This window comes from Cyprinodon variegatus, unplaced genomic scaffold, assembly GCF_000732505.1.
Source record: "Cyprinodon variegatus isolate N-32 unplaced genomic scaffold, C_variegatus-1.0 Scaffold1545, whole genome shotgun sequence".
Taxonomy (NCBI): domain Eukaryota; kingdom Metazoa; phylum Chordata; class Actinopteri; order Cyprinodontiformes; family Cyprinodontidae; genus Cyprinodon; species Cyprinodon variegatus.
In genome coordinates, this window is record NW_015151998.1 from 44736 (window position 1) to 58318 (window position 13583).

The 13583-nt window shown below is 34.1% G+C and overlaps 1 protein-coding gene across 1 annotated transcript in view; it reads left to right on the plus strand.

Moving 5' to 3' along the window:
* Nucleotides 1-13583, plus strand: part of LOC107103859 (transmembrane protein 198-B-like) — a 32668-nt gene that overhangs the window by 4925 nt on the left and 14160 nt on the right. The window contains exon 2 of the mRNA XM_015403696.1: nt 12237-12477. Within this exon, the coding sequence (XP_015259182.1) occupies nt 12339-12477 (139 nt within the window). The 5' untranslated portion in view covers nt 12237-12338. The remainder of the gene's footprint in view (nt 1-12236; nt 12478-13583) is intronic.

Consider the following 13583-nt stretch of genomic DNA (forward strand, 5'->3'; position numbering starts at 1 on the left):
TATATATATATATTTTTTTCATATAAAGATACTATTGATACTTCAATACATATAATGACGATATATCAGACCTACTTGACAGCAGAGAGAGGTGTGTCATTGACTTTTAAAGATGCCAGATTACAGAACTAATAAAGTTAGATAAAAAAGTTAATAGGGTTTAATTTTCCATCCATACCAACACAACCTTTTTGTCAACGTATGTTATTTCAAGGGAAATTGATCAACATGTACCAGTTTAAATGTCCTTTTAGATATAAGGTACTCTTGTATAAGGTATAATGTTCTGTAATTGTTCAAAAATATTCCTATTTCTATTATTATGTAAATGGTCAATTTTTCATAGTTCCCTGCATAAACTATTTACTTTCCATAATAAATAGCTGTTACTTTGATAATGGTTTCACCTTGCCAATGAAATTATTTTCTTAAAAATTAAGATTCCCTTATTTTTTTATATATATAAATCTATGAAGAGCTGAGAAATGCTGATGTTTTTACTATCACTTTAAGATTTGTGACATGCATCAGACCTGTTTTTTTTTTCAAAAGAAGCTATTTCTCTCCCATGATCAGGGTTGTGGGGATGACTTTGAGTCGTTTAGCTCCAGGATATATATAGTTTTAATTATTAAGTAATAGTACTCAAGTCTATGTGGGGGCAAAGGATGTGGGACGATACTGGCGATGTGGCCCCAGAGCCCCAGGTTGTGGTAGATTAGACAATACTTATGTGAAACAATTCGGCTCACCAGAGTTAATCATATTAAAACATCTCCCTTAATTCCACTTAAACCCAGGCTGCCAGCCACACCATTTTGGTCAGCTGCCAGAAAAAATACATTATGCTATTCGCATCCTTACTGTTATATTGGGCAAAAAAATGGAGGAATTACTAACAAGAATGAAAGCATTTAAACAAAACAACTCAATTATCTGAAAATACTGCAGTAAAGACAAGTGAAAATATACTGCACTATATATTGTCACAGTCCTACATTTGAATAGTCACTTTCAGGCTGGCTTGGCTAAGGCAAACAAATCCTTGTGGGATTGGAGACAAATTTAATGCGGTTGCTTAAAGCAGGCCGTTTTCAGTAAGCAGTGAAAAGAGGAGAGATGAAGCCAAGTGGCTGAAAGCAGCTGAGAGATTCTCGCTACTGAAAAGAGAGACGGTGAAAGACGGAGAATGAGCTGTAATCTGATGAAAGCCTCTTTACTCCCATGTCACCTCACCTTCAGGCCCTGAGCAATGGCCAAAGCTTACAAATGGACCAGTGCCGAGGTTAGCGACTTTTACAAACACACAATTAAATTCCTATTGTTATGACACATATTACATTCCCTCCAAACATGGTTTATACAGTCATCATAGACAGAATTGGTCTTTGTTTTGGAATTTGAACTTGTTTTTTCTCTTCAAAGTGAACTCTGTCTATAAAAGTGAGGCCAAATAGAGCTATTTAGAAGATTTTTGATTAATCTGAAATGTTTAGAACAGATTAACTGAACAAGCATGACATGGATGCTGACATTGATTAAAGCTTCTTTAAAATTCATATTTATGCAGTGCAATAATTTGTTAGTGTTGTTTTTCCTGTATGATCTAATTAATGCTACCCTTCCATTGTTTTTATTAGTGATTTGGCAAATTAATTGAATATCCTTTCTGTAAAATACTTTAAATAGAACATAAAATCCACAAAGATAGATTACCGATTTAAGACGATTATCAATCTGTGTCAGAAATTACTTGGAAAATGGTGTAATGTGACAGCTGCGACCAGCTATTTTTTTGTCCACATCTTCCACCGTAGCTTCCTTTTATTCATTCTCCTTTTACTTTTATTCCGCATTTGACTATGATGACAAGCACAATAGCACACAAATGTTTATTTATAGTTGTGCAGCTTTCTCTGTCAGATATGTCTGATGTGATTCTGCAACGTCTAAAAAGATGTTTTTCTGTTGCTAATACCTGTACAATATTATATATATATCTAAATCACATTTTCCCTTTTTCTAAACAGAACTATATGTGTGTCTACATGTTTAAGTTAGAATCAGAAAAAAATCTACTTATTATTAGTCAGGGTTTGGTGCAGGACCCACGTAGAAAAATAAGTTTTGAAAATAAGGGGATAGTCTTTCCCTTCAAATATAAATATTAACTAATGATTCAATATTTTAGACTAGATATGCTTAGAAATTATCATATTTTATAGATCATGACCTTAAAGGCTTTTTCTATTGCATTTGAAATAATACCCTTTTTGTGCAGTTTGTGTTTACTCCCTAATCTGCCAGATTTTTATCCAGATTGCAAAACTGTCTTTAGTCATATTTAGGCCTAATTAAGAAATTTGCATAATATTACTCTTCTTATAGTGCTGCATTACCCTGCGTTATTGACTTTTCCTCAGCCTAACAGAACTGCTTTAGACAAGATCATTGTCTGCCTAAATCATCTCTTTGATTAAATCTATTTTGGAATCTAAATAAACTATATACATGGTCAAGCATGTATAAAACTTAAATACATTTTAGAAAACAGATACTAGAACTGCTATTTGCAATGAGTGCACAATAAGGGAGGGTGGAAACTATGTAGTTTCTATAAGTAGCTCAGTGGAAAAAAATATAAGTATCAGTAATAGGCAAGTTGATAATAGATAAAAAACAACTTTAAAAATTGTTATTTTAACAACATCACATTTTATATAAAAAAAAATGTGATGTTGTTATCATAAAATTCTCAGTTTGCTTTTTGTTTTAAGTTTAAAAAAAAATCGAAATTAGACCTTTTGACTTGAAAAGAGGCTTTCATACGAATATTACTTCACTTAACAAAATAAAAAAAAAAATAGCACCTTGATGGTACAGTAGGTAGCAGTATGCAGTGATAAGCTCTTTGCAATAAGCCCATATAGGAAGAAGAAGCATCTTGCTATGCCACACCTGTGAGTTAGATTAATTATCTTATCTTGGCAAATTTGAAGTGCTCACTAACACAGGTTTAGTGCTTTCTAGCTAAGTCACTTCAATAAAACAAGACTCATGCACTTAAAAAAAACGTAAAAAAAAAAAAAAATAAATAAATAAATGATTATGTTTTCCAAAAATACTTAAACATGACTTAGGTTGTTTGCCTATGAGGCTAAGGAAATATCTGTGCATCATTTTTAACTGTGTGTGATGTATGAGAAATAGTCAGATTTCAAAATGAAACAGGAGCAGGTCTGAGTTCACATTTTTGGTGGAAGGAACAAAAAAAATACTCTCCTAAGCTAGAGATGCCAACTTACAGATTCCTAAAGGGTCTAGATATGATTTTCTATTAAGTTTCAGGGTAAATACTTATTACGTGTTCAGCCATATTGCTTAGCTGCAGGACATGGATATTCGCTTTGAACTGAATCTTCACTGCGGGCAAATTTTCAATGTCAATCAAATATACAACAGTGAAGGTATTTTCATAAAGAAAGGCGGTCTGCTCCTTACTGGTTACTATGCCAACTATAATGACAGAGGGTGTAGTTCACTGTTGCTTTATAATCTTCTTTGTTTGTATCCCTGCATCATTTTTCTCAGTGCATTAGTTGACGAACAAATGAAATATTTTTTATTAAAATACTATAGTACACTTATTCAAATAATGAATAACATTCAAACATTCAACATGCAAAATTAAACAAAAATGCAAAGTAGTGAAGAAAATGGGTGAGAGTTTGGACTTCTACTACTGCTACCATTTATTTATTTACACAATGTATTCAGAGCTTTGTGTTAGCATGTATGAGGACCTGCTAGAAGTTGTTGCAGGAAAATCAGTGTCAAATCCAACCTCTCATCAACACACTAGTCTGGATTACAACAGCCAACAGTTGACATATACTGATGTTTTATTAAGCAAGCCCCTTTCATATCTGATTACAATCAAAATACCAAAATAAAAGTCATATTTCAAATTGATGTCTAAGGTGAAATAATTTATTGTTCAGTAAGTGAGGAGAATACCTGTACAGGTAATGGTACATATATCCCTCCGTACACAATAGGCAAATGTGGGACGGCAGCTTCATGTGAGCAGACTACTTTGCTCATCCCCCAAAACACACGTGCACACAGTATTCTTCCCTGTGGCAGATGGCCTAGATTGAAGCTCAGTCACACTGTTAGTAACCGTTAGATCAGTATTCATATGCTTATGCATGCTCTCACTGTTTGTTTTTTTTAAAATGCATCATACTGTTTAACTGACACCACCATCGAACACATGGTGTTTTCACTATCTTAACATATCATTTATTCTAAACAAATATTCTTCAGAGTTTGTGAGTAAGCATTTTTCTACCAAATATTTAAGCTGTATTTACAGTACAGTGCAGTAATTTCATTTTTTGCATCTAAAGGTTAGTGGGGTTGGATAACTTAAAGTCTATTTTAATTAAAAATAATGTCTATCAACATTTTACAGAATCTTATCTTTCTAGTATTAAAGATAACTTTAACATAACAGTCTAATGACTTGGTCACATTCTATATTTTCCTTTTTTTCTATTCTTGTAAGATTGGTTTTACTTCAAAAAGTAAACAAGCTTTACTTTACTTTACTTTACAAGCTAGGTATTAGCTTTAATGTTATTAGCGAGGTTTACCCTGAAATCATTTAATTTAGGACTTGTTGACCTTCAGCTGCTCTCACACGCTGGGTCCAAACATGAAAAATAAAATCAGGTATATGATGGATGTTTTTATTTTGGGAAAAATTATGTTTTCAATTTGATATGACTTTTTTTAAATTCTTTTTTTTGCCATATTTCATATATATATATTTTTTAATCCAACTTAATATTCTGCTTGCCGGGGAGTGAAGATTCCCAGATTCAAAGTCTATAAGTGTATACACAAAGAAATATTTGTTAATTTAACATTCAATATGTCTAACTAACATCCGATATCAAAGATCCAGGCTTTCAACATGACAGGGTGGGTTTTGCCATCGGTGCTGTACACAAGAATACAACAGCTTGTAGTTACTTTTCCTTTCTATAGGACTTTAATATGGTATACACTGCATTTTTGAGTTGTGACATTTACTCAATAGATCTTTGTTTCATGCTCAAAATGTTGTGGCAGTTTGTTTTAGATCACATTACTGTACACCACTTTATCACCCAGATCCAAAAAAATCCTGCACAATACCTTTAACACTGTAAATGTATCGTGGAGGATTTTTTTAAAAGACCCACCCTCTCTACTTTAAAGAAACATTTTGCGTGCAGGAGCATCCACAAGCCCATTTCTCCGCATGCATCAAACTTACTTTGTCCATATACAGCTGTCCACATACAATTATATAGTGGACTTTATAGCCAATTCAGTTCACTGACCGTTCAGACAGATGATCACTGCTTTTTGCTCTGTTGGTCATGTAACTCCTCCTCCTCTGCATGGTACGTGTGCCATCTTTGTTATTAGTCGCTTCTGCCGGGTAGCGACACATATGGGGACAACGGACTGCTGGGACAGCAAATTCCATAATGCTGTGCGAGGAGAGCTCTCCGCACAAAGCATTCTGGGATATATCAGCAATGGCGGCACGCAAATCATTATTATGACTGAATTGTATGTTTTTTCAAAGTAATTTGGAATGTACCTACAGTCTACCTACAATGTGTATTCATACTCCATAAATATTTCTGTTATACAACATTGTGAACAATCTTCCAGTTTTGGCATTTTGAACTGTAGTTTGCTAAAGTAAGTGGGAGAAAGTGAAATTTTCTATAAAAAACAAATGTGATGTTACCAATGACCTCTGAACACTAGCAAAAAGATAATTAAAAGCACCTCGAAGGATGCAAAACACAATCTTCAAACTATATGTTGACAAAAAGATTTATTTGACCTGTTTTTAAAGTACACAGTAAACTGCATGACAGCTATTCACATTAGGCTTTTTCTTGTCCTAAGAACTGACTTCAATCTTGATTGAAAGCAACCATTTCACATGTACACAGTCCAAATCTGCACTTCAAATGAAGGGCTTTCTTGTGTGATTTTTTTATTTTTTTTTTGCCATGTTGAAGATAAAGTAGTGTCAACTGAGTTTTACATTTTCAGTTGATAAAGAAGCCTTCTGTTTCAACTTCCCCAGGAAAAGCAGTGTATTCCTGTTCTGATGATGCTGTCACTGCCACTCACTGTGTAGCCTTTGAAATATTCATGTTGACACACATGCATAACATATAGAATCTTACATTGGCTCTAACAGTTTTACTCTTCATGTTTTTTTTTTCCGTCAGTTTACCCTGTATAAAGAAAATATAGAAAATATTTGACATAAATTTGTCTCCTGGGAGAAGAAAATAAATAAATAAAACACTCACTTAAAAGTGAATCATTAGAAAAGTAAAAGATGTACAGGTATATACCAAAATTTTATATGTATGTTTTATATCTTGTGTTTTTATTCTTTAAAGTGTTATGGAAATATTAAGTCAGTCATGTTTGTTGTCAGTAAATTGTGACATAATTTTAAATTTGTGTATTATTAGAAATATTGGTTCTAGTAAGAAAACTATATCTCTAGTTTAAAGTTGATATATACTCTAGTTGAAAAGCGGTAATCACAATTTTAGACCTAAAGTAAAAGCTGGTATACAGTAGTATTTTTGCAGTGTCACCAGTGGTCTTGTGTGATCTCTAGCCTTTGTGTATCTACTCTTTGAGAAGAGTGGAATAAGAAGCAAGGCTCAATCAAAAGTGCATCAACACAGAAAAGTAATCTGATCTCCAATGGTTTTATGTGACCCTTAAATTATGTTCCATGAAAGTTGATGGAGTAAGGATTGTGTGCTGTGTTTTCAATGCAGAGGATCTCATGTCTGATTCTGGGCTCTTTGTCAGCAGGAGACAGAACACGCCTGTGAGGCATCATTTAGATGTTGATTTTAGTGAAGTGATCTCACTCCAGTTCATGAGTGTTTAGAGGAATACATAATTCTGTGTTTTTTTCTGTACTCTGAAAATAAGGCAAAATGGTCTAATATGAGTCAGACTGCAAAGAGAATTCATAGCTGCTGTCCAAACTCTATCTGTCTAAACATCCCTCTGCTTTGAAGCCTGTGATCTTTTTCATCTCCAACATCTCTTATATTGTTCTGCTGGAGCTTGCTGTCCAACTTCTTATTGTATGCATCCCTGCTCTCTCTTATCTTTACCTTAAGTTTCTATTATACATACCTCAATAATTTCATGCTTCCCTTCCTTAAGGCTCTTTTTTGTTTAGCTGCTCCTTCAGATCACTGGTGATCCAGAGTTTGTTACTGTTCTTGTGGGGTTTGTATTATCTACACCAACGTTTACAAAGTCAGTGATACTTACTTAGTCACTGCATTGATGTCTTCACCATATTACCGAGACAGTACATTCCTGTTTGAAGCGTTTAAACAATCTTTCTGGGCTTCTTTAACTTTTTTTACCCATTAAATGGATTTATCTTTAATACAGATTGCCTCTTATTAAGGGATTATAGTCTGAGCAGAGAAAAAATATTTTTTTTCAAGAGTTCTTTATAGTGCTATGAGTCGTTGACATTTGCATATATCAAGTCCAAGGTTTTGTTTTCTATGGTGCAGCACCTTGCAAACTGTTAGAATGTTGGCAGTGTTGCAGAGAGTGAGGAATTATTAAAGTCAATAGTTATAATACTCAAATGCATTTGACTGTTGTGTATGTAGCTCAGCAACAATGGAACTGATGATATCAAATGCTGTGTGGCCAAACCAGAAGGTAGAATGTAAACAACTACCAAAACAACACTAGTAAGCTCCCTGGTTAAATAATATGGATAAAAACCAACTGCCAGCAGTTTAATAACCGGGCTACAGAGAAAAAAAAATCCAAGTAATGGATGACACCATTTGCTGTTCACAAGCAGTGTCAACCCACTTAATTTATTTTTTTCAGCCTTCTTCAAATATGTGTGTTCATATGGTCAGAAATCCTGGCAGAGAGAAAATGGATTTAGTGATAGTATAATGGTTAGGTCCTTGCTATGGCTGGAAGTTCTTCTTACTTGCTTCTTAAGGAGATCACATCCCATAATGATTGATGGAAGAGATGGCTTGTATTTAGTACTCCTCTCTGTTCTCTTTGTTCATGCTCTTAATCCACGGCATCACATTTTTTATCACAGCTTGTACTTGCAGAGGTAGTTGAGTATTTTTTCAGCTTTTGAGATGTTAATTATCAGTGTCAAGGTGTAAAAACCAGCTAGCTATGGTTGCAATATTTATCATCATAACAATTGTCCAAAAATAAAAAGATACTTGCAGAGCTACTTCAACGTGCAGCCACCTTAAGCAGTGATATTCTAATAATATATATGTACATTTTTGTTGAAATCTTGGTCTCAACAGAGTCTGATGCTGCATCGAATATTTAAATGGTGAATTGCAGTAAGGAATCTATTTGGTTTATATGTAGGCTTAATTCTACATATACATTTGACTATGCAAAGGGTAGTAAGACTGTTATTCCTGAGAACGGTAAATCGAGCAGTTACTGTGGAGACCCTGAGAGGGAATTCTAGAATGGCACAAGCTGAATAGGGTCAGAGGTCAGGTCTATCTAGAGCTAAAGATCTCAATGGAGACCATCATGGAATGGCTCTGAACATTCCCATGGAGACGATCCCAATGAACCATTTGGAAGGTCTTACTCTTTCTGCTGGTTGTTACAGCAACAGCCACAACGTGACATTGATGCATAATTTGTTTTTGTTTTTTTACTATTCCTTGTTCTAACCTTACTGGTTGGCTTTTATCTAAGATGAAGTAGTCAACAGCAAAGGTGAAGCAAAGTTCCATAAGCAAAACATATATTCTGTGAATGAAAATTGATCAAATTTATTAGTTCAACCAAACCCGGATGGTTCCAGTATAAATAAGCTCCATCCAACTCCTGTTGTATATATATATATATATATTCTTTAAATTCATTTTAAATTTCACATTACATCTGTCTTTGACAGACAGTGTGTTTATAGCTTTGCAAGCATTGTACTTGTTAAAAAAGGCACTGTATCCAAGCAACAGAACAAGTGATTCTATGTCTTTTTCACTTTATGCTGGGAGGATATAAGACCACCTCTGAATACAATGAAGCTAGGCCCACACCAAGAAAGAAAAACAAATAATTGTGCAAGTCTTAAATGAATTGAACTTTAAGTTATTACGGTACTTCAAATTGTCTGAAGTTAATAGTAAAAAGGTTCAAAGGTTATTTTGTGGACACACTTAATCTTTCATACTAAAGAAATTGAACTGCTTCACCTTAAAATGTTCTTATTTATGAAACTGGAAACTTATGCTATAAATCTATTTGGATACATTTCAATTACAATCAGCCACTAACTACAATTACTCTAAGTTTCATGTGAGCAGATTGTACTGATAAATACAGAAACATTTTGAAATAATTATAGTTAACAGGAAGAAAATAAATTAAACTATAAGAAGCTTTTAAGTCTATTATTTAATTCTGAAGATAACATACAATATCTGCTCCCATTGGTGTTTTTCTTTTGATTATTGACTGTAGATTCTGCGTTTGGGAAACATCCAAGACTGTAAAAGTTTTTCCTCGTGTGATTGGTGTTAGTTAGCTAGGGGAAGAAAAAACATTTTTGGCAAAGAATAATCATTTCACCAAGCTTGGCTTGCTTTTAACTTCTCTAAGCTTAAGTACAGTTGATTTTTAAAGTCTTTTCTATCTGTGTTTCCCCTCAGTGCAATGTATAATGAAGCTTGTAGCAACCTTTTTTGCTCAAAGTTACATACACTTATTTAAAAAATGTATTGCACATGGTTTCGTCTCATTACTTAAAGTGTTCAGCTAAATGTTTCTTCCAGCAATAGAGTCTGTAAACTCTAGTTTTCTGGCTTTGTGTCACAATTTTGCCTCTGTAAAAAAAAAACTTTACAATATGTTTTCTTAATAATTCAAATATTAAATGTAGTTTGTGGTGGAGATGCACATTCATTGGGGAATGATGGGCAAAGACTATGAGAATTCAATTTCTTAATGTAAATTTTATTTCATTAAATATTAGGCAAAAGGGAAATTAGAGCTGATGATAAAATTAGCATTTTACAAACTACAACAGAAATTAAACACATGTATATAACATGTTCTTTTGTTAAATCCTCCCAACAGTGGTCAGTGGTCCCAACGTCTAGACCTCCATCTAACCAAGAATATTGTATTTTCTAAAACCTGAAAACTGCAGCTAAAAGGCACTCTCCTTCTAATCTGACATAGTTTGAGATGTTTTGCATAGAAGGATGTAGCTATTAAAAGCTTGGAGAGCTATGGAGACATAATAATAAATACTTGTAGCGTAAACAGACATTAAAGAGTTTATATTTTATTTTGATATAGGAACATTATATAAGGCGCATTTTCAGGATGATTTTTATCTTAAGCTCTTATCTGTTCTTGTTACTTTACAGTTAATAGTACTTTGTTTTAGTAGGTCACATAAAACCCCAAATAAAAGGCATAGAATTGACAACACATGAAAGACTTTTGCGGAGCTTCCAATATTTTTCTTAAGTCTTTGCGAATGTGCATTATGTGCATTTACTATTTTTTTTAAATGAGTATAGGTGGGAAGAAGAAAGAATAAAAAGAAATGCAGGTTTGTCATCTGTTCTCAGACATTAAAGGTTCACTGATCTGGATTAGAGAGCCTTTTTATGGTAATGGGTACGGAGAAGGAATAACCAAAACCATTAACAACAGTGAAAGGAAATTTGATGATTGTAACAGTTCCAGAAGGTTCAGATAGCATTACCCACCCTTGGAATGAAATGTGTTTTTTAAAACCAGGAATAGACAAAATATTTGTAAAATACACAGTGTAGTACTTCATATGCTTAATGAGCTGGTGTATAAAATGCAGCACTGATGCTTTTATACAAATGTATCAACTGCTGAGGTCTTAATTTGTGTCTCAGCTAGACATTTAACCACTGGGATGTGGTACATGAATGAGTGTGAAGCTGTGTGTGGGTGTTTGGCTGGCAGCAACACTCTGTGCTTCATGAATCACACAACGCACTGCAACAAAATAGAAAAAGATTTTTTAGATGCTTTAGAAAAGCATTTTTCTACTTAGTAGATGTTTTAAATCTTTAAAGCTTTTGGCAAACACAATTTTAAAACATCATTTTTATTTGTTGCATATAGATCGACATAATTCTTTGGTCTTCCACAAACCACAATGAAGGCAGCTTTGTTACATGTAAGCATCAAAAGTTCTTGTTTGGATAAAATAAGATAAAAGACTGCTAGCATTACAACTGCTTGCTACACACACAAAAAATCCTCCTGATCTCTGTACCTGTCATAATCCCGGAAAAAGTGATAAATTAAAGCATATGTTGAATGTAAAGACTGCCATTATCTTTAAAGTTCTGTTTTTTGGACATGAGAAACATGATGACTTAAGACTCTTAAATTCAGAGTATTCTTGATACAAAAAAGTGATTCTGAGGGGTTTAGACAGAGTTTACACATATAAATCTAATGTGAGAATAAAGAACAGATTATATGATGAAGAAGAGAAAGCTATGGGGCAAATGTGTCAGCCCTCAGCTATTATCAGTCACAATCTGTACTTTTTTCCTCACACCTTTATCACTTAATAATACTAGAACAAGGGAACAATAAATCAGTTTCTTACATTTCTCTTATTTGTTTACTGCTGAAAGCATCATGGTTGCTTCAAGTGATTTGTTAGAGAAAGTATGATGCAAATAATTTTTTCTTTTGGTTTACAGGCCTTTGCCTGTAAGAAAAAAAAATCAATAAACTGTCTTGTAATAGTGCCACAAATTCACACAAAATGTTAATTTATGAAAATGAATTATGTTCCGCTCTATACAGCGACTTGTATTTGTGCTGCACCATCCTCCCTATTTGTTACAACATTTAATGGACTTGTTAGTCAGCAATACTGGCTGCACTGCATTTCATTTTAAGAAGGACTTTTGTGAACTTCTTTCTTCAGATGTTTTGTTTTTCAAAATTATGGAACATGACTACCGCAGTGTCAGCACTCACAGCTGAGTACTTAGAAGAGCAATCAATAATCGCTCCTCCTCTCTTTTTTTTTTCATGTCCTCATTCATTTCCATTCCCCTCTTTGTCACCCTTTTCTACAGGCAAATACGTCTCCATGGGAGAGGTCCACTGATCCAAGAATCCCTGTGTCTTTTACCCCTCCCCATCCACCCTTGAACCCTTCCCCCTCTAGTGGAGACACAATGACTTCCACAAGCCAGCTTCTGGGTTTAGCTGAGATGGGCCTAAAGTGTGACCAGGAGATTGAGAGGAGGTATGAAATTGTGCCCTCGGTGGTCTGCTCCATGTGCTGCCTCTTTGGAATCATCTACTGCTTCTTTGGTGAGTGAAGCTGTGAAAGAAGACTCCCATCATTCACTTAATGTGAGATTTATGGTGAAGTCATTAGTGCTGTGCGTTTAAAATAATAACCATCCCCCTAATCAATAAGTAATTCACAATAATTATTCTCATTCTTACTATAAGGACATTTTTTCAGACTCCAGGCTTAGAAGACACACAAAACACAGACACAATTACATATAAAAACACTTCTATGAAATATAGAACAGCCTTAGATGATAAAAGTGGAAAATGTAAAGCACTCCCACAGGAAGAAAGGATGAAGAAAACCCTTTAGAAGCAAAATAAATTGAAGAAACCAGTAGAGGATAGAATTTTTTATTTTTCAAATACTTTCATTTGTTTAAATGTTTAAAATGTTTATACACATTTTGTGTTTTTCTAAAACCCCTTAATTTATTTAGAAGGGGCTATGAACTTAGAACTATTATCTTGTATGTATATTTTAGTTCTAGCATTAAGGCACAATAATCCTTATTTAGGCCTATATTTGTGCTAACACTGAGCGAAGTCACAAATAATAACAACTCTGAATTTCTTAAAGGGAACAAGGAATCTGATAGAGTACCTTGGAAATGTTATAATACTACTGAACCTTTTAGTTTCCGTCACCCTACAATCGCATCTGCTGTTTTATTGCAGTGTAATGTCATAGATCAACAACGTAGGGAATGGTTTTTAGGTGGCAGGAAATGATACATGGGATTCTAAAGTTTAAAAATCTTTGAAGTATTCTTGCTGTCTTTATTTTAAGAGTGATTTTATAATCCATAAGGGATATTACTGCAACTCACATTATGCTGGGTTTTACAGATAAACTCTAGATGCTGATAGCGTTTGGCTGTAAGATCCCCTGTGGTGGTCTGTCTTGTATCAAATCTAAAGAAGCCACTGACTGAAGAAACTGTTTTGTGACAATGTGATGGAAAGGAGGCTCCGGGTTGTTAATATTGTTGTTTATCTTATGAAATCCTTGCTTGCTCAACCATCTCCACAGGAGTCCCTGTAGAAAACAGCCACCCGCCTTTAATGGGTTGCTGGCACTGATGCTTCAATGCTTCAACAGCAACAGATGATGGCAGAGG